Source organism: Oryctolagus cuniculus, chromosome 2, assembly GCF_051225735.1.
Source record: "Oryctolagus cuniculus isolate XC-2025 breed Fujian yellow rabbit chromosome 2, ASM5122573v1, whole genome shotgun sequence".
NCBI lineage: Eukaryota > Metazoa > Chordata > Mammalia > Lagomorpha > Leporidae > Oryctolagus > Oryctolagus cuniculus.
Genome location: NC_142868.1, coordinates 107,516,610 through 107,543,942, shown reverse-complemented (window position 1 = coordinate 107,543,942; position 27,333 = coordinate 107,516,610). Strand labels below are relative to the sequence as shown.

The window sequence follows — 27,333 nt, the reverse complement described above, 5'->3', positions numbered from 1 at the left end:
ATCTCAGTATTCCGATTAGGGATGCTCAACTGGCCAGCCTATGCAAATATTCCCAAATCTGAAAGACTGTGAAACCTCCCGAGCATTTTGGGTATGGATCATATGTGCAGATTCAGCCCAAGCAGCATATACGCAGTTTCAATATTCATACATGCGGTTACGGATTACATGAGGGTGCTTATGGGATTTTTATTTAAACTAAATTCTGCAACGTTCTCCTTAGCAATCCAACGAACGTCCCAGGCAAAGCCAACTGTCAAAGTCCAAGTTTGTGGTGGGTAGGTTTCTGTATTTTATTAAAATAGCATATTTAACCATGGTTGAACAAGAACTTTGTTCTCTCCCCACCCCTTCCCCCCCCAAAATGCAGCACAACGCAGTAGTAAATTCAAATATCCTTGATCGTGATAACAAACAGAAACATTTCAAAGTCAAGCTTGTGGCTAAAAACTAGACCCTGGAAAAATTCTGAATGAAAAAGAAACATAAAGCTCTCAAACGGAATTCTTTTATCTGCCTGAAAATGAATGCCGGTGCGCCGCCCACCTGACAATACTGCTCGTTTTCTTTATGCATAGTGTAATGTCTCATTGATAAGGAGCCACTTTTATAAATAAAATCGGCGATTTTTTCATCCCATTTAATGTTCCTTTTCAGCTTCACAAAGAAACCAGTAAATAAAACTGTCAACGACAGTCACGACATAGCTCTCACAGCAAGATAAAAAACTTGAAAGTTCGCGGAGATGCGTCTATGCTATTTTACATCAAAAGACAGATTCAAAAAGTGCAAGGCAAAGTCTGTAGGGTTCTGAGGGGAGCTTTTAGGCACATCCATTTCTTTAAAGCAAGCTTCAGAATGAAATTCCAGTTTGTTCTTCATGACACCTGTTAGAAGTCTTTCTTTTAAAAAAACAGAAACAAAAATACATCTCAAGTGTGAAACATGGAGTCTCGTGTCCCAGGCAGTGAGGGCTCAGCTGTGGCGTGTTCGTCCCTTTTTTATCCTGGCAGGCTTTGGTTTGGGGATGTACTGGTTATTTGCCTGGTATTCCAGTTCTTTACGGAAGTAGTGAATTGCTTTGTTCAGGCCTTCCTCCAGCGGGACCTGTGTAAGGAGGTAACGAGAAGAAGAGATGGCTCGCATCAACAGAAGGCATCACATACCAGGCCTTCCCGGGGAAGTGGGCTCCGAGGACACCCGCAGAGCCACACGCTCCTCACCGCAGTATCGCGGCCCACCCCAGACACGTCGGAAGCCCCCCGCCATGGCTGGTTCCAGGAATGTGTCAAGCCACTCACTAAGTGACACTCCCACCGCTGTAAAGTGAGCCCCAACCCCAAACTGTCTGTTACGGGTAGGGAGTGAGTCAACGACAGAGATCACGTCTACAATAGCGCACATCTTCCCCATTCTTCCAGATCTATTGATGGAGGCGGTCAGCCTGCACCTGACCTGCCGGCCTCAACCTCCCACGTGACCTCAGCCCTCTGCACTTCCCAGCAGATGGTCCACTTGCAAGGCTGCGTCTGAGAGGGACCGAGGACCACACAACAGCACACAGTGTGCACACCTCACTGGAGCTGCCACACAGAATCCAAGTTAACTGTTGCATCAAGAGCAAACAGAACTAAGGGTGGCAGTAGCCATGCCGCCAGGCACAAGGACCTGTCTACCTTGACTGTGGTGACGCTTTCAGAGGTCAAAACAGGTCAAAGCTTACAACTGTTTATCTGACAATCAGATGGAGAGAGAGAGAGAGAGAGAGAGAGCGAGCTCACCCATCCTCTGGTTCACTCCCCACATGCCCCCAACAGCCAGCACTCAGCTACTGGACCTGGAAACCAGAAGCCCAGGATTCAGACCCAGTCTCCTGCATGGGTGGCAGGAAGCCAACCACATGAGCCATTGCTCCTGTCTCCTGGGATCTACATTAGCAGGAGGCTGGAGTCAGGTCCCAGAGCTGTGGACTGAACCCAGGTACTCTGATGTGGGTTGCAGGCATTCTAATGGGTGGTATAACCACTAAGCCAAACATCCACCCCCAAATTGCACATTTTAAACATGGGCAGTTGGCTGTATCCCCATTACGCCTCAATGACTTGTTCCATGCACATCCACATGGGAAAGCTAAGGTAGGGATGGCTAAAAGTTCCTTGGATCAGACCCCTCAAAAATTCCTTATGAATTAGATCAAGTAGCAGGAAACTAGTGGTTGACATTCTACATCCTAACAATATTACAGCACTGCACCCAAACTTCATGTACATACATACACTGACCACATACATCCTTAACACAATGTGAAAGTCACAGTTAATATACAGAGAATAGGCAGTTAACTTTTAGAAAATATTTTGCTTAAAATACAGGTTCTGAGGCTGGTGCTATGGCATAGCGGGTAAAGTCGCAGCCTGCAGTGCCGGCATCCCATATGGCTACCGGTTCATGTCCTATCTGCTCTACTTCCCATCTAGCTCTCTGCTGTGGCCTGGGAAAGCGGTGGAAGATGACCCAAGTCCTTGGGCCCCTGCACCCATGTGGGAGACCAGGAAGAGGCTCCTAGCTCCTGGCTTTGGATCAGCCCAGCTCTGGCCATTGCAGCCATTTGGGGAGTGAATCAGTGGATGGAAGACCTCTCTCTGCCTCTCTGTAACTCTGTCTTTCAAATAAATAAATAAGCATTTAAAAAAAATATGTAAGTTCTGGGGCCGGCGTTGTGGTGCAGTGGGTTAGACTGCCTCCTGTGACACCAGTATCCCATATGGGTGCTGGTTCCAGTCCCAGATGCTCCACTTCCCAGCCGGCTCCCTGCTAATGAGCCTGGGAAAGCAGCAGATGACCAAAGTGCTTGTGTCCCTGCACCCATGTGAGAGACCCAGAGGAAGTTCTTTCCTGGCTCCTGGCTTCATCCTGGCCCAGCCCTGGCTTTTGCGGCCATCGGGAGCGAATCAATGGCTAGAAGATCTCTCTCACTCTGTGACTCTTTCTCTCCCTCTTTCCCTCTCTAATTCTACCTATTGAATTGATAAAATACATCTTAAAAAAAAATACAGGTTCTGATCCGGCTGAAAAGCCCATGAGAGTATTTCAGGCATGGAAAGCCAAGACACTCTGGGGAAAAAAAAACCTAAATGAAAGATCTCTGTGAGTGAGATCCCAGTGGAAAGAATGGGTCATCAAAGAAGGAGGTACCTTTCTCTGAAGGGAGGAGAGAACTTCCACTTTGACCATGGCCTTGTCTAAATATGATCAGAGTCAGTGAATTCAGGGTGCTTCCATAGCCTTGGCAGCTCATGACAAGAGCCTAGGGTGATTACTGATGCCATAAACAAGAGTGTCAGTTTGTTAAGTCAACAACAGGAGTCACTGTGCACTCACTCCTCATGTAGGATCTTTGTCCTTAGTGTGCTGTACATTGAGATTTAATGCTATAACTAGTACTCAAACAGTATTTTTCACTTTATGTTTCTGTGTGGGAGCAAACTGTTGAAATCCATACTTAATGTATGCTAAACTGATCTTCTGTATATAAAGAGAAACAAAAATGAATCTTGATGTGAATGGAAGGGGAGAGGGAGTGGGAAAGGGGAGGGTTGCGGGTGGGAGGGACGTTATAGGGGGGAAGCCACTGTAATCCATAAGCTGTACTTTGGAAATTTATATTCATTAAATAAAAGTTTGAAAGCAAAAAAAAAAAAAAATACAGGTTCTATTTAGAAAGGCACTAATTGAAAATTCCTTCAAAAAAACAAAGAACTTGTATTTTTGCTTGCTATAATCTGCTTTGCACAAATGAGATTTATTAGATTTTTGTTAAGCCTGGGAATAATGCCATTTTTATTTCATTTGCCAAATCTCTGGGCCTTCAGCTGATCACTTTGACTTGGACATGAGCAAATAAATAATGATCAGACTGAAATTCTTATGTCGCTTCAGGGTTTAATATTCTAGGATTCTACTTACTCAGCTCTCAGTACAATGTATATTTCTTTTTAAAAAGATTTATTTATTTTGAAAGTCACAGTTACAGAGAGGGACAGAGAGAGAGAGAGGGATCTTCTATTCATTGGTTCATCCCCCAGATGGCTACAAATGCCAGTGCTGGGCCAGGCCAAAGCCAGGAGCCAAGAGCTTCATCTAGGTCTCCCACAGGGTAGCAGGGACCCAAGCACTTGGGCCATGTTCTGCTGTTTTTCTTTTTTTCTTTTTTTTTGACAGGCAGAGTGGACAGTGAGAGAGAGAGACAGAGAGAAAGGTCTTCCTTTTTTGCCGTTGGTTCACCCTCCAGTGGCCTCCGCGGCCGGCGCACCGCGCTGATCCAAAGCCAGGAGCCAGGTGCTTCTCCTGGTCTCCCATGGGGTGCAGGGCCCAAGCACTTGGGCCATCCTCCACTGCACTCCCGGGCCACAGCAGAGAGCTGGCCTGGAAGAGGGGCAACTGGGACAGAATCCGGTGCCCCGACCGGGACCAGAACCCGGTGTGCCGGCGCCGCAAGGCAGAGGATTAGCCTAGTGAGCCGTGGCGCCAGCTCTGCTGTTTTTCCCAGGCCATCAGCAGGGAACTGGACTTGAAGTGGAGCAGCCTGAACACAAACTGGCAGCCGTATGGGATGCTGGCGTCACAGGAAGGGGCTTCACCTGCTACACCACATGTACATTTCTAAAAAGGAAACTGAAGGTGGGCATTGGTGCAGTGGTTGAGATGCTGCTTGGAACATCCACATCCCAAATTTAAGGGCTTGTGTTCAAGTCCTGGCTTCACTCTGACTCCAGCTTCCTGCTAACGTGCACTCTGGAGACACCATGTGACGGCTCAGGTACCTGGTCCCTGGCACCCCTGCGGGAGACCAGGATTGAGTTCTGAGCTCCTGGTGTTGGGCCTGGCCCAGGCCCAGCTATTGTAGGTATCTGGGGAGTCAATCAGATCTCTGTCTTTCTCTGAGTTTCCAAATAAATAAAAATGCATTAATTATTTTTTAAAAAAATCTTACTGTCTATTTAAAGAGACACATAAAAAGTAAACTGAGGTCTGACAGTGAGGCAGCTGGGCCGTGCTCCAGCTGTGTCAGTCCAGAGTCTGATGCACACGTGGCTCTCTGACAGCTGTTGGGGCTGCTATGCACACGAGCCCACGTTCTATTTGCACACCTCGGGGGAAACCAAGAAACACAGGGGAACAGCAGGCCAGCAGCTGGTGACAGAGGCGGGCGTGGTCCTGCAGAAGTGGCTGGCTGGGCCTGGCCTCTCTAGGGAGGTGGTCTCCAAAGGACAGGAGACCTGGCCCTGGGGGACAGGTATGGCCCTGCAGAGGGAAGGGCACGGCAGGAGCAGGAAGGTGTCCTGCCTGCATGAAGGCTGACGCACACTGCTTCACCCCAGGTCCCAGAGACCTCGGCCCACCCTGCTCGCTGCCCTTGCCCAGCTACTGCCCGCAGGGCTGAGCCCACAGCAGGGCTGAGCCGCTTCCCTGGGAACACAGCATGAGGCCTGTGATACCGGAAAAGTCACTTAATGGCCCTGGAGAACCTTATGTTTGCCTGGATGCTCCACTGTGGAGGCGGGGGCAAGGGCCACTCCCTGTGGTGCTGGGGGTGGGGGTGGGGAGGAGCCCTTCACCACAAGGGGCGTGGCTCCCACACGTACCACAGGCTCCCACCCCAGCATCAGCTTCGCTCTTTTGATGTCTGGTTTTCTTTTCTGTGGGTCATCCTGGGCCTCAGAGAGAAACTGGATTTCGCTTCCGCTGCCTGGAAAAGACATAGGAGAGGATCACAAACCCCTAGTCGTGGCTGCTGCCTGCCACTGTGGTCAAATCCCCCCCATGGAGTCAGGGTGCGGGTCCCGTGTGCACACACACAGCTCTCACCAGGCTGCTTAGCCACCCGAGGGACCCAGGGTTGCCCCTGGAAACCCAGGGAGTGGGTCTATAAGGGCCGCAGTGGGGCTGGCCTGGTGCGGGAGTCCAGCTTCCTCCTGGCTCCAGCAGAGGAGCGCTGTGGCCCTCGCATTCCTCTGGGTTGCAGACCCGTGCTTCTCCCACGCCAACGTGAGACAGGCTGAAATGCAGGTTCTGTGCGGGGAGGCCCGGCTGGGGCCAGGGGGCCTATGTCTCTGTAACAAGTGCCGTGAAGTCACTGACAGGTGCGCCTCATGCTGTGTGGCAGGGTTCGGAAGGCGTAGGAGGCACGCAGCGATGCCCTGGGCACACTCTCCCTCCCTCGGGAGGGACACGCAGCTGGGAATGGAAAAGCTGGCAGGTGGATCTGCCCGGAGCTGCCGGAGCCACGAGAGGCTGCAGCTCCTGTGTGGGAGCTCCCGCATCCACAGCCTGGAGGAACAGGGTTCCGAGTGTCCAGGCATTAGAACAACGCTGGCCAATGACAGCCCATGCCCGGAGGGACAGTGCAGCCATGGGGTCTGGAGGTTACCTCAGAGCACCCTGGAGCATGCTTGGCCACCAGGCCAGCCTGGCGTACCCTGACTCAGATTTCTGGATCAACCCCAGGAGAGAGACACCTCTAAGAGCCATGCTTCCAGGCCTCTGCTAAGGCTCAGGATGAGGCCCGGGCTTATCCACCCTGCGCCTGCCACCCCTAAGGCTGGCCCAGATCACATGACCTTCTTACGCTCACGGACGGGGCATCTCCTCCCACTGTGACAGGACGCTCATCGCCTCAGTCTGAGAATTTCACACTTGCAGGAACGACAAGCTAGCATCGTCGCTCTTGCGCCCCCTAAAACTCCATGCTCAACAGGACCAGTGTTGGAAAAGAAATAACTGTCACCCGTGCAGTCTGATCTAAAAGAACTGCACCTCAAAACGTGGAACAAATCTCTCGTCCCACTCTATGTGGACCTGAAATCAAAGCTGTGAACAAACAATGGAGCCCCCGTTCCTCTTTCTCTTACTTAGAAAACAGGAAACAATTAAGTGCTCTTGATAAACATTCTGCTTTGATCCAGTCCAACCAGCTTGTATCGCTGACACACGGTCTCACCCAGGGCTATCAACAGATGGGGAAGCGCTGATTTCACTCACGTCCCGGTTTCTCCTACTTACCAACGAGGTTTTTAATTAACTGAGCAAACTCTAGGATCGTGTGTTCTTCGGGGTTCCCCTAGAGAAGAAACGGTTTCCAGTTATAAGCATGGGGATGACAGCTGCCCACCATGTCTTCAGAGATGTGCTGCCCGCCCCGCAGCCCACAAGACCCCGGCCCCTGCCCAGAGTGCCCCTGCTTCATGCCTCCCTGGGGGATGGACTTACCATGAGGAATGACACTCAACCCGGCTCAGTGCTAACCGGACTGCCCGGGGACAAGGAGCTTGGACAGGTCAAGGGCACCTACGCAGGGCACCCGTCTGCTGTTTGCTGTGACTTCAGGGTCACTTGGCAGAAGTCTGACCTGACCACATGAGCTCTGGGCTCTCCTGAGACCAGACGTCTCCCTCGGGGTGCACTGTGAGAATTCCTTCCACGAAGACAAGTGCACTCAGAGAGGGGCTCCTGCAGACTCGGTATGATGTGTAAACGGAGCTCACTTCTGGGGGGCTTGGAGGAAACCACGCTGTCCTTTTCTTGTCTCACACGGCCCAGCGGCCACCATCACCTCCCTTCTCAGGCCCGGGATCCTATTTTGCTGTCACCAACTCTATACCCTAAATACTCTTCAACCCCATCTTCCTAGCTTAGTCTGAAGCCAGATGGTCAGAAAGGCAGGAAGAGGCCCTGGGTCTCATTAGCACAGAGACAGGCCTGAATAGCAAAGTGGAGGCTTGGGAATGGGGGAAGAAGTGGGGCTTCTCGGGCAGCCCCTGGCAGACATACGGTTCAGACTTCTGGGAAGGAGAGTCCCCCAACACCCTACTGCAAAGTCCCTCTGAAAAGAGGGAAGAAGGAAGAGGGTATCTAAGGAGAAGTGTGTGGCTGTTCAACACAGCTTCTAAAGGGACTGGCTGCGTTAAGGTTTAAGTCGTAGTTGCTCCACGTCCACTCCAGCTCCCTGCTACCATGCCTGGGAAAGCAGCAGAAGATGGCCCCCAAGTTCTTGGGCTTCTGCTACCTATATGGGAGACTTAGATGGAGTTATAGACTCCTGACCCCGGTCATTTGGTAGCAAACCAGTGGTTGGAAGATCTGTCTCTCCCACTTTCTCTGTAACTCTACCTTTTAAATAAATACTCTCTTGGCTGGCACTGCAGCTCGCTAGGCTAATCCTCCGCCTGCGGCGCCGGCACCCCGGGTTCTAGTCCTGATTGGGGCGCCAGATTCTGTCCCGGTTGCTCCTCTTCCAGTCCAGCTCTCTGCTGTGGCCCGGGAAGGCAGTGGAGGATGGCCCAAGCCTTGGGCCCTGCATCCACATGGGAGACCAGGAAGAGAGGAGTCACCTGGCTCTTGCTTCGGATCGGCGCAGTGTGCTGGCCGTAGTGGCCATTTAGGGGGTGAACCAAAGGAAGGAAAACCTCTGTCTGTCTCTCTGGCTCTGCCTGTCAAGCAAGGATGGGGGTGGTTCTGGCCTGGGCCTGTGCAGAGTCAGGTAGACAAGGGCTCCAGATGACACGAGGCTTGACTGTGAGGCACCGCCTGCTGTTTTAAAGTGAATGCTAATTCCAAAGTGCATCCGAGAAGTGCCGGCTAGATGTGTGCGGTTACCCTGGACCTGTGGATGAGCACCAGTGCAGGAGGCAGTGACAGCTCCAGGGCCCTTCTTTCCTAGGTGAAAAAACCTTCTCAGGGGCCGGTGCTGTGGCATAGTGGGTAAAACCGCAGCCTGCAGTGCCGGTATCCCATGGGTACTGGTTCAAGTCCCAGCTGCTCTGCTTTTGATCCAGCTCTCTGCCATGGCCTGGGAAAGCAGTACAAGATGGCCCAAGTCCTCAGGCCCCTGCATCCGTGTGGGAGACCTGGAAGAAGCTCCTGGCTTTGGATTGCCATGGCTCTAGCCGATACGGCCAATTGGGTAGTGAACCAGCGAATGGAAGACCTCTCTCTCTCTCTCTCTCTGCCTCTCCTCTCTCTGTAAAACTCTGACTTTCAAATAAATAAATAAATCTTTATTAAAAAAAAAAAAAAGAAACCCTCTCAATCGGGGCAAGGGGAACAGTATCTGCACATGCTGGAGATGGCTGGTGACAAAAGACCAGTTTAAGGACGGCTGCTGTGTGATGTGGTTTGTGAGAAATATGAGGGTACTTCAAATAGCTGCTGGAAAATGGAATTAAAAGATAATTTCAGGGGCCGGTGCTGTGGCGTGACAGGTTAACACCCTGGCCTGAAGCACCGGCATCCCATATGGTAGCTGGTTCGAGACCCAGCTGCTCCTCTTCCGATCCAGCTCTCTGCTATTGCCTGGGAAAGCAGAAGAAGATGGCCCAAGTCCTTGGGTCCCTGCACCTGCATGGGAGACTGGGAGGAGGCACCTGGCTCCTGGCTTCAGATCAGTGCAGATCTGGCCATTGTGGCCAATTGGGGAGTGAACCATCGGATGGAAGACCTCTCTCTCTCTCTCTCTCTCTCTCTCTCTCTCTGCCTCTCCTCTCTCTGTGTAACTCTTTCAAATAAATAAATAAATCTTAAAAACAAAGGTAATTTCATTTTGGTATGAAAAAAATTGAAATCCATGCCTATGAGGGGTCTTAAAAAAGTTTATGAAAACTGTTTCTGAGAAAAACTCTGCACATATTTTAAAGAATTTTAAAATAAACTTATCTTTTCCATCAACTTCTTAAAGGCCCCTCATAGCTCTGCACGGCCACTTCTGTGAGCCCTGAAGCAGGGAAGGAGCAGGAGCAGGGCCCTGGAGCAGCACCTGCACCTGCACCGGCCCCAAGGCTTCGTCAGACACGGCAGGGGGAAGCGGCCCCGGCTGGGGAAGAAGTGCGTGCTGCCTGCTGCTCACAGAAGTCGTGTCCTGAATGCTGGGCAGTCCACCCTGGACACCTCACCCTTTCCCTGAGGTGGAAAAAAGCCACTCAGGAGGGAGGGAGGGAGGGGGAGGGGGGGGAGGGGGAGGGAGAGGGAGAGGGAGAAGTGGTCAGAGGGCCCAGCGTGGTGGGAGCCCTGGCTGCAGCTGCAAGTGAAGACTGGAGGTGGGGTGGATTGTGCGCTCCAAAGGCTCGGGAAGCCTTCACGGTGCACGGGGCTGGCTGTCGGCCCCGCTGGAGAAGTGAGATCAGGGAGTGCATACCCAGAGTGAGGCGTTAGTCCAGGAGCAGGAGAAATCCTGCAGGCCGGAAGTGTCCAAACACGAGGACACACTCTGAGCTAAAGCAAGTTCACGGGCGCTGAAAGTGCTCAAGGCTGGACGGGAGATTGGGCAAAACCACATCAGGGTGCCTGCCTCGTCCAGGGAGACCCCGGGGAGGCCGGAGCCATGGCTGTCACAGAGGAGCTCGGGAACTGCTGAAGTTTCCTCCTCTCAGGGCCTCCGTCTTCTAAAAACCTTCACCTCTCGTGTAATGGCAAGCCATGCATTTCCCGGAGAAAGCAATGCACATGAAAAGAAGCTATCGGCGATACGGCCAGCATCCCCGACCTGCAAATCTGAAATGCTACAAAACCTGAAACTTGACTGCCAGCCAACCTGATGCCTCCAGCGGAAAACCATACACCTGACCTTGTGATAGACCACAGTCAAAACACAGGTGCGCTAAAGACACTGCACAAAATCAACTTCAGGCAGCGTGCCTAAGGTATACGTGAAACAAAAATGAATTCTGTAATGGGACCTGGGGGCCCATCTCCAAGTTTATTTCATTTTGCCCATGTGATATTCCTCCACGGGAAACACTCCAGTTCCAAGCATATTCAGTCCGTACACCCAAAGGCTTCCACTCATTTTTACATGTGGGCCCTGCAGGTGGAGGAAGCTCGCTGGCCTAGCGTTTCTCACATTGCTGGTCTACGCCGTGTAGACCCTACAGTTCCTTGTGGACTCTCCCCTCGTTTTGTTTTATTCTGCAGGACTTGGGAGCAAACATCTAACACACATGTTCTACATGTGCTGACGGCCGGCAGCACAAAGCCCGGTGCTATGTGTGGTTCCACGGAAGGAAGACACTCAGAGCTGTCCCAGAGAGAGCGCGGGAGAGGCGGGACTCACCAGGTTGACTGGGCTGCTGACGTTGCTGTTCATGAGCGCCACGAGGCCATTCACCAGGTCACTGGAAGAGAGGGGGAGATGGGTGAGACGCCACCAGCGGCAACCGCCCAGTGCTGACAGTGCACACGGCCCTCCGAAAAGCAGCAGCTTTACCACTTTCCATGTAAACAGGACCCACACGGGAAACGGGAGGTGAAATCGATCAAATGCAGTCCTACAAATTGAGATGATCACCATGGATGAGCTGGCGTCCGTGACCTCTGGGATTTGCTTTCAATGGGTGGGGCACAGACAGCGTCAGAGGGCTGAGAACTGAGATAGGAGTGGAGTTCACCACTCTCGTGTTTCTGAAACGCTTTAAGAGTTAAGGGCTACATGTAAGCAAAAACCGGCGTGGACTTAAAACAGACAGAGTTGACAGGGACTCCTGATGTGGGTCTGTGCTGGATGCAAATCCGTATCAGCTGACCCAGGACAAGGATCGCAGTGATGGTTTAAAATGAGATCCACAGCAATGAACACGCTCCGCTCTCGTAGGTGAGCCACGTGCTGGCAAATCAGAGACAGCCACACTGCGCTGAGGGTCACAACTGATGGGCGGCTGCCCAGCCTTAAACTCACCGCCACCCCAAGAAGGCCTGGGATGAAACAGGTGTCTTGGGGCCGGTGCTGCGGTGCAGCAGGTTAATGCCCTGGTCTGAAGCGCCGGCATCCCATATGGGCGCTGGTTCAAGACCCAGCTGCTCCACTTCCTGTCCAGCTCTCTGCTATGGCCTGGGAAAGCAGCAGCAGATGGCCCAAGTCCTTGGGTCCCTGCACCCGTGTGGGAGACCTGGAAGAAGCTCCTGGCTCCTGGCTTCCGATCAGCGCAGCTCTGGCCGTTGCAGCCAATTGGGGAGTGAACCATTGGATGAAGACCTCCCTCTCTCTCTCTCTCTGCCTCTCCTCTGCGTAACTCTTTCAAGTAAAAAAATAAATCTTAAAAAAAAAAAAAAAAAGCAGGTGTGTGCAGGTCTCATATGGGTCGTGACCAAAGTGACCGAGTGGGCCACGGAGGTGAGGGTGAGTGAGCGAGCTCTCACTCGCCAGGGTTTGTCCTGACTTGCAGAAGCTTCAGAGCATGGCGCTGTTACAACAGAAAGGTCACTTTGCAGAGATGACATGCCACTGCTCCACAGTGGCACCCTCTCGGCCGCTGCTCCTGGATGGACTTCCTGTGCTCAGTCCCGGTGACATGGGTCGTCTACACGGACCTCTCTCCCTTCTTCCTCCAGCAGCACCAGCGAGGAGCAGGTGCCCACAGGTCACGACCACCTCCCAAAGGACAGCCCAGCTACGACTTTGCTTTTCCTCTTATTTGGAAAAAAGGGGGTGGGGTGGGGGTTGGGTTTTTAGTAGGCCAGCTATATTTGTTCTCTCACTTGTAACAAAGGGGTATTTCACATGAACATATGCAAAGTGTTCTATCTTGTGCAAATGCAAGTGCCTGGTAATCTTGGATGGTTTCTTTTCTTTTCTTTAATAGAAAACTGGCAAAAAGTCACTGCAGCACCAGGTCAGGAATCCCAACCTCACCCTGGTCTCCTGTGGCACCCTGCCTGTGCACGCTGGTAAGGAGACATGTAAAGCTGCCAGTTGGTGGCATCTCCCGTAGGCTCCGGCCTTGGAACGGGGGGTGTAGGGACCCGTATGTGGCTGGAAGAGGCTCGCTGTTACGCAGTGGTCCTCATGGGGAGTGGGGAGAGGGAGGGCCACACCATGTCTTAGAGAATAAGCCAGCAACTCTGGATGTTGGGCTTCCACCGATCACATTCAACCTGAGGCTCTTTAAAGGTGTCCTTGTGACAAAGTGACTTAAAAAAAAAAAAAAAAAGAAAAAGAAAAGGAAAGCACAGCATGCCTGCTACGGGAATGAGGACATAAAAGACCACGGCAGCATCACACACATTGCCTCTGAGATGTTACTGCACCAGCCGGCTGCTCAACCCTGAAGGGAACTGCCCCCATTTCCCATGAGAACTTGCTAAGAATCGTAGGGACCTCAGCTCGGTGCTGAAGTACTAGGCAGTGAAGGTCAGGAAACCCTTGCTCCCAGTCGGTCGCCCACTCAGGGTGCACTTGAGAGAGATGACGCTGCAGTACCATGGCCAGGACCAGCTGTCTTTCCACGTTGACGACTAAGCTCTCTTTCTGAGGGCTCTGTTGGCCCGGGAGCTGACCAGCATGGAAGCTGTGCATGTGAGCTGTGACTGTCTGGGGCAGGCCTGGCACTGGGACACCTACTGTCCACAGCTGGGAGAGCACACAGCACAGGCATCTCTAAACCCCTGAAGTGCTTCCACCACTAGCCACTCCCACCCGCCACCCCTCCACTGGAGACTATGTCAGTGAATTCCACCTGATGTCTCTGAGATAACACGGGCGGTAGGAAGAAGGGGGTGGGACCAGTTTCCCTTCTATTGCACCAGGACTCTCAATGTTCCACGCTGGGAGCTGCCGAGGTCCTCCACAGCAAATCCAGTAATTGAGGGTCTTAAGATCCCTAAGGAAAGTGCACAGCTCCCGAGGCGGGGAGGGGTGCGTGTTGTGAAGATGGGCTCGACGGCTCGATGCACGGAGGAGCTGTCAGTACGGCCCTGCCACAGCGAAGACAAGACAGCCTGCTTTCCCCAAGCCCGAGCTCGACAGCGCTGGTGGTGGTGGTGGTGGTGGTGGTGGTGGTGGTGGTGGTGGAGGGGTGTCCGCCACGGCCCCCGTCAGCTGCTTCTCAGACTACGCTCCCCTGCCTGTGCCACAGTGCAGCCTGGGGATACGCCACTTTCAGGCCTTTCGCCCCACTTGGCGAGACGGAGGCCAGAACACGCTTGTTTATTCACAGCGTTCTTCTGGGCCAATTGTGAAAACATACAGACACGCTCAGGAAAGATCAGCAGTGGTCACTTAACGTTTTCCAAACTCGCGGTTCCGTTTCTCAAAGGGACCACTACCCAGGACCCTCACCTCATCAGACCAAAGTCCATGCTGCTGCTGCGGCTCAGGAGGCGCTGGGAAGCTGCCCAGACCCGCGCCCCCCAGCCACCCCCTCCTGGCAGGGCCCCGGTCAGAGGAACAGCACTTCTCAAGAGATAGGCTCTCCGGCGACAGTTGCATGCAAGGAACCCAGATATAGGACTGGGGGTTCCACCGCATCAGGCTGGCGCAGGCTCTCTCGTGGATGTGACTACTCAGTGTGAAAGCCTCCTCCCAGAACCCAGGCTGCTGCCTGGAATTAGTCACCAACTGATCTGACCAAGAGAACCCTCGACTTACTAAGGACTGCCAAGGAACAGTGAGAATCACCCTGGGAAACTATTCCAAAGGACATATTTTTTCCTGAATTCAGTTTCAGCACAAAAATTCAACCTTACGATACTCTCGTATCTCACACTCTTCAAGAGGACTCCCTCATCCATGCCCCAAAGCACTGCGCTCACCACCATGGGTCAGGCTGTGCAATGTGGGTCAAGCCATCTCTGGGCTGGCAGCTCCACCTGTGCACCACTAGGTGGCAGTAAGGGATCAGCACAGGAGCCCGGGAAGAGTCACCGAGGAAAGGTTAACTCCCACAGGGAACAGCAAGCGTTAACTGACACGCCAGTCTACCTGCACTGCCCCCGTCCCTGCTCAGCACCACGGCCGGCCGGCGACTCCTGCAGCTGGCGCTGGGCCTTACCTGACGTACTGGAATGCCCTCGTCTGGGACCCGGATCCGTACACCTAGAAGGAAACCCACAGTTAGGCCTCCTGTGAACACCGAACTGGCACTGGCAGGCGGGGCTCCTTGCAATTCCAGGGCATCCCGGGGCCTCAAAGGGACAGTCATGCTGACTCAGAGCACCTCCAGCGCCATCTCAGGTTTGCATTCAAAATCACAGCCCACAGGGAGCAGGTGGCTTCCCTCAGGGTCTGTGACGTGTGTGCCACAGGCACATGTTAGGCTCCCGGAACTACAGAAGTCCACTGGGCGATAGGCACACACCCACATCTAACCATGGGTCCCCGCCCTGGCTGTCCATCAGGACAGCTGGCACTTAGCCCAGTCCAGTCCACACATCCTTGGGGGATGAGCAGGTGTCTCCTGTTGCTGCTACACCAGCCCTCTAGGTGATCCTACTGTGGGCCAAGGCCACATGGACAGCCAGGAGAGCCCCACGTCCACTAACTGTCCGTGGCGTGACCCCACGCCTGCGTGTCTCAGCTCACATGCTGCCCCTGCTGGCCAAGATGCTGCTTTTCTACACCACACCTGGCCAGGGCTGTCCCTCTCACCGGAACCTGCTCCTGGGCCACCTCCTTGGGATGCTTTCCCCGGCCTGATCCCTGAGTGAGCGCTGTCCCTTCGTCGGCTCCCTGAGCTGAGTTCCTGCCTGTGAGCCCTGCATGGTACTCTGCCTCCTGCCCCAGCACGACGTGCGTGCAGGACGAGCACGAGACAGTAACCCGGGGATCCAAAGTGCTTCGGATTTTTGAGTATCTGCATGTATTTAGTGAGCAATCTTGGGGATGGGGGCCCACGTCTGCACAAAGAATCCACAGATGTTTCACGTCATGTGAGGCCAGGTGTGGGATCTCCCACTTGTCATATCGCGCCATGTCGGTGCTCAGAGCTGGGGATTTTGAAGCACTCTAGATTTTGAATCTGGATTAGGAATGCTCTGCCTACATGCACCACTACGGAGGAGGAAGAGATGGAGCCAGGGGGCTCTTCAGAGACTCCCTAAAGCCACGGTCCCAGGGAACGGCAGGTCCCAGGGCTTTTGTTAGCTTGCTTGCCTGCTTGCGGTGGGAAGGCGGTGGCTGGGAGAGGGGCAGCCTCTGGGAACACGCCTGACTGCGCACGACCAGCACCACCGGCCTTCCCCAGGAGGACGGCCCAGAAGCTCCTCCCACCAGAGCTAAGGAGAAGGGGCGGGGCAGGAAAGGGAGGACTGTCGTGCACATCCCGAGGGCTTCTTCCTTTAAGCAGAGCTGCTTTCCAGCCGGCTCCTGTCGTTTTAATGAGCACGTGCATATGTGACCTCCGCGTAGCTCCGTCAGTTCCATCTACTGGGTTCTGTTCTTGGGTGGAAGGAAGGCCTCCCGTGAGAGAAGGCTGGAAAACACCCGCAAGGGAGAGGGCCAGGCCAGAGAGCAGAGCCAGCAGGAAGCTCCCGGCTGGAACCCATGGCGCCGTCCCCTCCTGCCGTGCCTTTTGTGTGTGAGCTGTGACAAACATTAGTCAGGCCCTTGAACCTTCTCCTGGGTCCATCTGTGCACTCCTGGTAGCATCGGTTTTAGCAAGAGCCCTGCCAGAATTCCCCACCCTTGACATCTGAACAGGTTCCTCATCTTCCACCTGCTCTCAGGGGATGCCCAACCACCCTGGCCTGTCTTCCGCAGGAAGCCCGCAAGGCCAGGGTAGCCAGAACCTCGGGACCGTGAACGTCTCCTCCTAGTAGTTTTCCATTCACGGATCCCCACCCTGCCTTCCTTCACCCTGCTGTAACTGGAGTGCAGCCCACCGGCTCCCGCGCGGCAGTCTCCCACAGCAGTGGGCCCCTCCCATCACACTGCTCCTGAACGAAGTCCTCCCCTGGTGCGCTAACAAGTGTCCACCCCCAACACCGTCCCTAACAGTCCACGGCTTGTCTCCACGACGAGGACCCAGGACAGGTGACTTCTGACGCCACAGTGTGAGTGACGAGGGGACACGCTATACCAGCACTGAACCGACCTCAGAAGTATGGCTTTCCCAACACTGCCCTTGGGCCAACCAGCGAGCCCTTCTAATGGGGCCCCAGTGCTGCACACCTGGGCTGTCCTGGGCAAATCCAACTCGGGGAAGCTGTCTTCTGCACCTGGAAACCAGGTCCATCGCAGTAGGGTGCAGAGCAGAGTTACGCTCCCCTGCAGATGTGTCTGCTTCCCCAGAATTCAGAGCCAAGGCTTCTTTCAGACATGAGCTTAGCAGGGTGGGCGTCCGGCCTAGCAGATAAGTTGCCTGTTGGCACATCTACATCCCATGCCGCTCCCTTGCTCTGGCTCCCGACGTCTAGCCTGCCCTGGAAGGCAGCAGGTGATGGCACAAGCAATTGGGTTACCATCACCATGGGGGATACCTGGACTGAGCTCCTGGCTCTGGTCATGGCCCGCCCCCAGCCACTGTGGGCATCTGAGGAGAGAACCAGCAAGCAGATGGGAATGTGTACTCTCTCGGATGAAAAAATAAAGATTTGCAAAATAAACTTCATGAGCTAACTCTACCCGAACTATTTTTTAAGGCCTCTGAATGAGGGCACAGTATTTTTCTGAAGTTTTTTACGTGATTCACCGTAAAATACTACTTTGGTATACAACATCCTCAATCCAGAAGCAAAGTTGCCAGGGTCTCTTAAAGGCACCCTATATAGCAATAGTGAACACTACACCACTATACCAATAAGCCCAGAGATTCACCCATCCACAGTGCTCAGATAACAGACAGCTGCCCCAGAAAGCGGCTGGAAGATAAGTGGTCACATCAGCCCAGTGAGGCCAAGGGAGACAGGACCCTGCATGGTCCCAACCGGACCTGATGGCGTCCTCTGCCTCGGCAGTGACTTGCTGGAAATGTGGCATTAAAAGGGCGGGAGGGACACAGCTCCTATTTCCCATCCGCCAGACGGCTGGCTCCAGGCAGTCTTGAGAATCTCCCCCAGACTTCTCCAGGGAACCACCCGATGAGAGCCAGAAATCTATCAGCTGGCTCCACAAGGATGCCAGTTAGTGAAGCATCAGCTTCTTGATGGGAAACAGAGACTTCTGCGTGAGAGGGAAACAGAAGGCATCCGAAAGGCCTCCCTCAGGCTCCGGCCTCCCGCACCTAAGGCGTCTGGAAGGGACCGAAGTCCAGCGTGCTCTGGATTAATGGCGTCCTGGATGGCACCAGTGAGCCTCGCCCTCCTGGCCCTGGCACCCAAGCTCGCTGGGCGTGAAGACAACACAGGGATTACTGCCACCTGCCAACAATGTGTGCATTCTCGGGGCTGCCCGGGGCCTCGCTCTCCTGCTCTAAACTTGCAGGCCAGGCTGCCGCCCAGGAGGCGATCCATCAAGCAGTGGCTGCTTGGAAGGATTTAACAATTTACTACACAAACAAAGCGGCTCTGATCTCGTTGGGGGGTGGGGGCAGGGTAAGAGTCACTGACTGCAGTGGCTGAGCAGCCAGTGGGGGCTGTCCCCAGGATGCTGACTTCCAAAGAGGACAGCTGGCCTGAGGAGGTCCCCAGGGCATGAGCCCCTCAGAATCCCAGACAGCAGCAAAAGGGGAAGATGGGATGAAGGAGTTTCCTCTTTAAGAAAAGCTACGGCCACAAGCTTCCAGCCAGGTCCGGGAGTCACCTGCGCTCCCTGTCCAGGGAGGCAGCCACTATACAGCCAACCACCAATGCACTTCTGTTTATCTCACACCACCTGGGTGCCACACGCTCTTAGGGAAAGCAGGGACACAGCTGTTAAGGGAGCAAAGCTCCTGTTTTTGAAGGGCTTACCTTGAACTTGACAGGGTGGGCTAGAAAATGAATACCTCAGCTAGCGACAAGTGCAATGAAAACAATGTGGTTACAGGTAACCAACGTGGGGCCATTGTAGATAAGCCAAATTTAAAAATTCACAGACAGTGCATGCTACGAAAACCCAGCATATAGATTTCCAATTTTTAGCTTTTTTTAAAAAAACATGTATTTACTTATTTGAAAAACGGAGACACAGAGACAAAGATCTCTCATCTGCTGGTTCATTTTGCAAATGCCTTTAACAGCAGGGGCTGGGCTGGGCTGAAAACTCAACCTGGGTCCCCCATGTGGAAGGCACGAACTGACCTCTGTGAGCCACCATCTGCTGCCTTGAGGGGTGTATGTTAGCAGGAAGCTGAAAACGGGGAGTGGCCTGGGATTCGAACCCAGGTACTCCACCGTGGGATAATGGGTGTCCCAAGGGGTGGGTGGCTTAATCACAGGGCCAAACTAACCGTACCTTTGAATTCCATTTTAATTCCATTAAGTACCCTCGAATGGAATGGTTCAGAGGTTTCTCTCTAGAGATGATGACTGAATGGGGAGAATGACCAGAGTAAACGAGCTCCTGGCACCAGCAGAAGGGCTGAGAGGATCCAGCCCAGTGTGTGTGTGGGGGGGGGGGGGAGGGGGGGTAAAGGGGGAATGGTAGGGACACACAGGGAAGAGGGCTGTGGATTATACTGTCTGAGAGACTGGAGCCATAGGAATTTCTGGCTTCTCTTGAATAGGCTGCCAGGGTGAGAGTACACCAGACAGGGAGGCAGAGAGTGGTCATAAATCCAGACAGAGTGGCAGAAGTGCAGACCAGGGCCTGAAGGCTGGATCTACTAAGGCCAGGCCATCAGGATGCACTGGTGGAACAGACATGTGGCATGGGAATAGCCAGGTGTGCCGACCACCCCCATGCAGGGGTACCAACATGCTACCTAAAGAGGGGGAGGTGTGGAGAGCTGCCTCACCTCTCCCCTGCAAGGTGTTTAGGCAAATGCGTGCAGAAGATTGATGCACCTGCTGGGAAAGCCACTCTGTGGTGAGCTGTGCTTCCTGTTCTGTGCAGGGGAGCAGCTGACACTCAGCAAGGCATGCACATTACGGGGACAGGGATTCAGAGCAGGGCTCCTGGTTCAAAATCAGGCTACCATCACGGAGCCACAGAAGGCTAGTGCCCCAACCTCTGTGTTTCACTCTCCTGGGCTGGAAAACGGGTAACAGGTTTCCTGCACCCTATGGATTTACTATGAGCACTAAGTGAGTTAACAGACGCCAAGATCACAGAACAGAGCATAATAAGCTCACTCTGTAGATCAATGGATGTGTGTGCAGTTCTAATGTTCGCCCCTGGGATATACTCAGATAGTAACAGGAAGCTTATCTGCTCTGGATTCCCACCAAACACCAAGCTGAAAAGGACTCTGTGTGGCTACGGATTGGAAGAGCAAAGCAGCAAGGGCAGAGGATGGAAAAGGCCACAGGAAAGAGAAGCAGGAAGAGGCAGAGGAGAATGGGGAGTCAGCAAGACTGAAGAAACCGAATAGAACTTGTGAGCGGGCTCGGGTGCTCTTTCCCTGTGGGGAGAGCCCACCCTGTCCCACAGATGGGGACAGACATCTTCATCCTTGCTGCACACATGGACCACTGACCTCAGACCACGTGGGCAGTAGGGGCCTCCCTGGGTTGAGATTCTGGCAGAGGAGGGAGCTGAGAACTTCTCGGCACCATTGAGATGAGAGCCATACCTGGCCCAGACTTGACTCTCCTCATGCCCACCCAAACTTGCAATACTACTCGACCACCTGGTGGCCACTGAACTGAGTGCAGACGCACCCCTGGCTATAGCCAGCAGGCCAAGAACCGTCAGTCCTAGCAACCGTGCGGAGTCCAAGGCACAGGCAGCAGGGACAAGTCCGGAAGCCCCGGGGTCCTCAGTGGGGCAAGGTGCCTTGAGTCACACTGAGCAGCCACTCATCTGGGTCCTGTCCACACGCCTTCCCGTTTATGAGAGATGTGGGGAAACATGTGGACACTAACTATCAACTTTGGCAATGCTATTCCTTGCCTCGAGCAGCCACTCACCCTTCACTGGTGGACTGATTGCTGATTTGCTGAACTGGGCTAGAGCAGGCTGCAGTGCCCAGCAAGGCGGCACCTACCGTGAGTGGCTCTCCCTGGAGAGCCTGCAGGATGAAGTTGCTGACCACTCGCCCGTCGTTCATGTGCATGCGCGGCCCAAAGGTGTTGAAGATTCTGGCCACGCGCACTTCCACGCCCTCCTGGAAGAGAGGGGACAGGGAGTCAGGCGTGCTGCCCTCTGCAGGCTGAATCTGGCAAAGCAGGTTGGGAAGCAGTCTGCTTGTCCTCCAAGCTCAGGAGGGTTTGTGTGTTGGCTCTGTAAGGTCTGCATCAAGAACTGGTTTGGAGACTACACAGAGTTGCCCCAGGCCTCCCCACCCAAAGGCCACCTGCCAGGGACCACCACATGGCCTGAGTTTTGCAGAAGGCATGCTTGGCCGGATTGCAAAGGTGATCAGTTGAGTTACGTCAATGGCAAAGTCATCTGACATGATGCTGAAGCAGCTAAGAAAATGCCGTGGGCCCCGGGAAACAGCAAGTAGGCCATTGCACCAGTTAATAATTAGTCCCCTCAAGGTTCCTCCACGTTGTGATGGTCCCCTTAACCCCAGCTTCCAAGCAAACAAGTCCTTCCTGTAAACACCCAAACTCCCCATTGCTCCGTTTCACCTCATTGAAACTCCTTCATCATGAAATCCTGTTTTCACGAAACTGCACATTTTTAATGATTAACTGATCATGTCATCGTTGATAACAGATACTTGGAGTAACCAGACATCTGGGCCTCTGCTCCTGCCTCCACCGTGGCAGTAGACAGAGTGTCCCCAGCTCTCCCCACATTAAAATCGTTAATCTGAGTCTGCTTCCTTAACCTATACTTGTGATACATGTGATACCGTTCCTCTTTCCGGTTAACCTGATACCCTGCCGGGCTGGACGCAGCAGCCACCAGCATTAACATTCTGGCAGCCAATCGGTCAGACAAGGCAACAGCGGAAAGGTGTTAAAATGGATATTTTCGCCCAGTAAATAAATATCCACGATTTCAAATGAGATCACACTATGAATACTCATTTAAAAATTACTATTAAGGGCTGGTATTGTGGCATAGCTGGTAAAGCCCCTGGTTGGAATCCCGACTGCTCCACTTCCAATCTAGCTCCCTGCTAATGCTCCTGGAAAGCGGCAGAGGATGGCCCCAGTTCTTGAGCCCCTGCACTCACGTGGGAGACCTAGAAAAAGCTCTGGCTCCTGGCTTGGGCCTAACATAGCCCCGGCTGTTGTGGCCATTTGGGGAGTGAACCAGTAGATGGAAGATTCCTGTCTCTCCCTCTCTCTCTCTGTGGTTTTGACTTCTAAATAAAAATAAAAATTATTATTTATTTCTTTGAGGCAGAGATGCCAAGAGAGGCAAACAGAGAGACAGCTCCCACCCACTGGTTCACTCCTTAAATGTCCGCCTACAATGGCTGGGACTGGGTTGAATTAAGAGCCAGCAATTCAGTCCAGGTACCTCAGACCTCTCTGCCCAGCCAGGCAGGTTGCAGAGACTCAATTAATTGAGCCATTACCGCTCAACTGAGCCAGGGTCTGCGTTAGCAGGAAGCTGGAGTTAGGAGCCAGAGCTGGGTAAAGAACCCAGCTGCTCTGATGCAGGACATGGGCATCTTAACCGGGTTGGAATCACCAGGGCAAATACTTGCTTCTACATAGCCCTTTATAATCTTCACAGAATGTATGTGCCAAGTTAGCACTCCAGACAGGTGTGTGTCTGTGAATCTGACACCTCTGCCCTTCCCGTTCGGCTCTATCCTCACTCCTCGTGTGTATTTTAAAAATGCTTTTTTTTTTTTTTTTTTTTTTTTTTTTTGTGACAGGCAGAGTGGACAGTGAGAGAGAGAGAGACAGAGAGAAAGGTCTTCCTTTTGCCGTTGGTTCACCCTCCAATGGCCGCCGCGGCTGGCGCGCTGCGGCCGGCGCACCGCGCTGATCCGATGGCAGGAGCCAGGAGCCAGGTGCTTTTCCTGGTCTCCCATGGGGTGCAGGGCCCAAGCACCTGGGCCATCCTCCACTGCACTCCCTGGCCACAGCAGAGGGCTGGCCTGGAAGAGGGGCAACCGGGACAGAATCTGGCGCCCCGACCGGGACTAGAACCCGGTGTGCCGGCGCCGCTAGGCGGAGGATTAGCCTAGTGAGCCGCGGTGCCGGCTAAAAATGCTTCTATTGTCACAATAAATATGTACCACTGTAATCCGGAGAGCAAGCACACTTCCATGTAATTGGGAAAGTGTGTTTATTAAAGCACCAACGCCTTCCTCAAATGATCGTTTATTTAAAGCTCAGAGACTGCTTGTCACGGGTGGAGCAGCTCCGGGTTTCTACTCCACACCTTGCCTTCGTGGACTTTCCCACGCCTGTGTGTCTAAGGTTCAGTCCACCACGAAGCAGAGGTGTGTTCTCTGGGTGCCCGAGGGCAGGCAGCGTGTGAGGTGAGGACCCACGGCTCTTGCTTTCTGCCATGTCCATGTGCCCTCCAGTCTCCCTGTTTCCCGCTCAACCTGCTGGTGACAGTAAGAGTGGGAGAGCAACAGTCCATACCTTCCAGGGGTTTTATGAGATGAAATCAGACTGTGCATGCTCCCAGTACAGGCCCAGTGACGAGACTGACAAATATTTGCTGCTGCTGTTATCGCCACCGGTGGAAGCTGTTCCAATCTGCCCCCTTGGACCAGCATGGGATGGAGATCCAAGGGAACCATAACCAAGGAGGCTTACTGGGCACAGAATTCCCCCTTCAGTGCAGCTAGAGGGGTTGAGTGGCAGATCTCCAGAAGTGCAGGCGACCTGCCCAGTGGCTGCAGCTACTCGGCCATCAGCTCTGCCCGTGGCAGCTCACGGATTCCTCCAGGGTGTTAGACAGACAGGGGCAGGCTCCGTGTGTGTTGGGATGGGAGAGGGCTGGGGAGCACGGACCCAGCACAGTTACCTTCTGGAGTGCAGAGACTTCACCTGCTGTGCTAATTCCCCCAGCAATGCACAGCCATTCGTCCACAAGAGCTGCTCGGGCCAAGGTATGACCCTCTGTTCTAAAGCCTGGAATAAATCCACCACTTTCTCTACCAGACTGACTGCGGTGGATGGTAGTTCCCCCATCCCCACCCAGTTTCATTTTCTGGGGTCTCAGTTACCCAGTCAATTGTGGCCCAACAATATTACATGGAACATTCTAGAAATAAAACCACTCTGAGTTTTGAATGGTACAGCATTCTGGGTAGCATGATGCGATCTGGTGCCACTGTGCTCTGTCCCACTGGGATGCGGATTTCTCCCTTTTCCAGGGCATCCAGGCGGCTTATGAGACCCACCCCTTAGTCACTTGGTAGCTATCTGGTTATCAGATCAACTATGCGTCCACGTGGAAGTCACCCTTATTTTACCTAGTAATAGCCCCAAAGCGAGTGATGCTGGCAAATTAGATATGCCAAAGAGAAGCCAGAAAGTGCTTCCTTTAAGGGAAATAGATTCAAGTTCTCAATAAGGAAATAAAAAATATGCTGAGATTGCTAAGATCTATCATAAAAACGAATCTTTTATCTGTGAAATTGTGAAGAAGGGAAAAGGAATTTATGTCCGTTTTGCTGTCACTCCTCAAAAAGCAAAAGTTAAGGTCAGAGCATTTAGTAAGTGCTTAGTTCAAATGGAAAAGCCATTAAATCATAGAGCTGCATGTAGCACCTGCCATTGCAGGCATGCCCTGGGGGTCTTGGAATATCCCTGCCAATAAAGGGAGAATAATCCTGAAATAAAAAGAAAGAAGAGGGGGCAGAGAGGTTGTCCAACAGAACCTAACTCACAAGCCTCTACTGCATTTAACTGGTAGGATGGGGAAAGAATCAGAAGTCATGGAATAGAGATTTGTTCTAGGAGACTGGGAAACCCTAAGCCACTTCACAACAATGGACCCCACATGCCTGGCAGGCAGAAAGCTGGATGGACTGAGCGAGCTACCCTGTGACAAATGACCCTCCCATTCTTGGGGATGGCACCCTGGAACTGTCCTCATTAGGAGCTGGGGGAGGGAGGGAATAAAATTATATTCTCAGACTTGAACCTATGAAATACAATGAAATCTGTTCTCTTTGTAATAGCAAATCAACATAAAAAAGTATCAGATGGTCAAAAAATAAGTAAATAACAATAAAAACACCAAAGATAGAGAGAGAGAGAGGGAGGGAGGGAGGGAGGGAGGGGTGGGCTCCGTGGAGAGTGACTGGCCAGGGCCCAAGCAGGCCTGCTGGTTCTGATGTCTCCGCTTGAGCCTGCAATAGTGATGTAGTCCAGGCCCCCCTGGGGAGCAGTCGTCACAGCCCAGACAACAGTGGCTCTTTCCTCAGAACTTAGCCCTCGAGCCCGATGCCCACCAAGACTAGCTATTAGCTCAGAAATACACGGGCCAGTGTTACAGTCTAATGGGTAGTGATGCCAGCATTCCAGATTCATATCCCAGCTGCTCCACTTGTGATTTAGCTTCCTGCTAATGTGCCTGGGGAAAGCAGCAGAAGATGGCCCAAGTGCTTGGGCCCCTGCACCCATGTGGGAGACCTGGATGAAGCTCCTGCTGCTGGCTTCAGCCTGGCCCAGCCCTGGCCATTGAGGCCATCTGGGGAGTAAACCAGTGGATAAAAGAGCTCTCTCCCTCGCTGTCTCTCCGTCCCTCTCTCTCTGTAACTCTGATGTTCAAATCAATCAATCAATCTTTAAAAAGAAAGAAAGACAAACCCATTCTCCTATCAGAGGCTGAGCTCTGTGTGCTGATCTGCGCTTTCTGGGCAGTCTGCGTAAACCTTTTACCCTAACACGGAGGCGACTGTGGGCCACCTGACAATCCGTGGGTGGACAGTGAGCAGGTGTGCCATGTCTGCTGATGGTGGCCACTCAGGTGGCGCCCATGCATACCCTGGATGGGGATGGAGGTGTAATACTGCACATCTCAGTCCTGGGGAGAGGGGCACCGTCCAACCCAAAGGATGGAAGAGCTAGGCTGAAAACCCAGGAAGCACCCAGCAGGCCATGATGTTCCATTTAAGGGAAAACCCACTTCTGAAAGACCAATCAGCAGACTCTTCCGGTCTACAGAACCAAACACTTCCCAACTCCTGAACTCATGCAAAGCCTCCTAATCTGCACAACTGAACATTTCCCTAGCTCCTGAAATGCAGCCAGCCTCCATGTGTTTGACCCACGTCCTGCTGACCACCACGCTGGTGAGTCTCTCTCCGTGACAGTACCACACAGGGCCTCTTGCAGACACAAGGCCGTTGTCCCCAAACCCAGTATCTGACTCACTTGCAGTCACGGCTGGGTTTTACTCTTGTAGAGAACCCTGAGCCCTTTATGACTTCAAGCATCGAGAAGGGCAAGTAGAACTGCAAATCTGACCCGGTTCTGGGCATCTCACACAGCCGTGCCTGCTGCACGGAGCCCTGATGCCCCTGGACCTGAAGCTGTACTGTCTGCTCTCGCTCAGCCATGCCTCCTTACCTGCAAAGGCCCTGGGGTCAGCTGGGCAGGGGAAGAGGCACGTCTCACTGGAAGCCAGCTGTGGGCCCGTTTACAGGCCAGGAACTGGAAGCAAGCCTTGGCGCTACCCTTCCACCTGTAGGATGGGCAACCCACACCCACCCTGAAGGGGACTGCGGGAGGAGCCAAGCGGGTACAGACGGAGCCCTGACAGAGGCCAAGCACATGCAGACAGCCCAGACTCCCGCTCCTTCTCTGCAACACACACTACAGGCAGGCGGGGCATCTTCGGATAAGATGCCACCTCCAGACATCAGGGCATCCAGACAGGCACAACAGGGCACCCTGCAGGGCCCACAAGTGACACCTATGTTGAGGTGAAGAGAGATGAGAAGTAGAAGCAGCAGAGTCCCAGTGCCAGGAAACAACAGTCACGCTGGGGGGTGAGCCCCAGAGTACCTTCTCCCTGGCCAGGCTGCACCCAGATGGCAAACCCAACAAGAGTGGCAGGTGCTCGATGGATCCTCACTGGTGGCTAACGTGAAACTGAGTCAAAGAACCACGCTGACGTCTCCAATGTTTCACCTCCTTCACATCTCGACAGGGTGGTCTCGGAGTTAATTTCCCCCTGGTGTGTGTCTCCAGATGGCCTTTCGGGCTAGTAGCTTTACTTCTTGCTATCTGGTTTTCTTGTGCCTGGCAGAATGTCCTGGCACAGCAGAAGCAAACACGTCAGCTATGTGTGTTTGCCCACACAGGTGGAGAAGAAAGGTGCTGTTTTCCTCCCTCTGTGGCAGGGTCCCAGATAGGAGTGGGAGGGATGCATGGGTACTATCTTAGACCACGGGCTCTCGCCATAAGGGATCACGCTATTTACAACACAGGGAACAGTGGTTTGGAGACCGGGCACTCACATGGGCCTTTCAGAACTCAGGTTGCTGCAGCAACCTCGGTCAAGCCCACTGTTCTTGGCCACATTGTCCCATTTCCCATCAGGAGCCACAACCTCCACTGCCTGTCTCACAGCCACCAACACCCAACAGGGCACCCCAGGGCCAGGAGCAC

General features: G+C 53.3%; 1 protein-coding gene across 3 annotated transcripts in view; it reads right to left on the bottom strand.

The window, feature by feature from the left end:
• Positions 1–268: 268 nt before the first annotated feature.
• The window catches only part of UXS1 (UDP-glucuronate decarboxylase 1), a 99,320-nt gene continuing 72,255 nt past the window's right edge, over positions 269–27,333 (bottom strand). For all 3 annotated transcript variants that reach the window (XM_051834846.3, XM_051834855.3, XM_089327431.1), the window contains exons 10-15: positions 20,829–20,948; positions 14,817–14,860; positions 11,105–11,165; positions 7,063–7,120; positions 5,646–5,749; positions 269–1,107 (exon numbers count right to left, since the gene is read on the bottom strand). In XM_051834846.3, the coding sequence (XP_051690806.1) occupies positions 976–1,107; positions 5,646–5,749; positions 7,063–7,120; positions 11,105–11,165; positions 14,817–14,860; positions 20,829–20,948 (519 nt within the window). In that variant the 3' untranslated portion in view covers positions 269–975. The remainder of the gene's footprint in view (positions 1,108–5,645; positions 5,750–7,062; positions 7,121–11,104; positions 11,166–14,816; positions 14,861–20,828; positions 20,949–27,333) is intronic.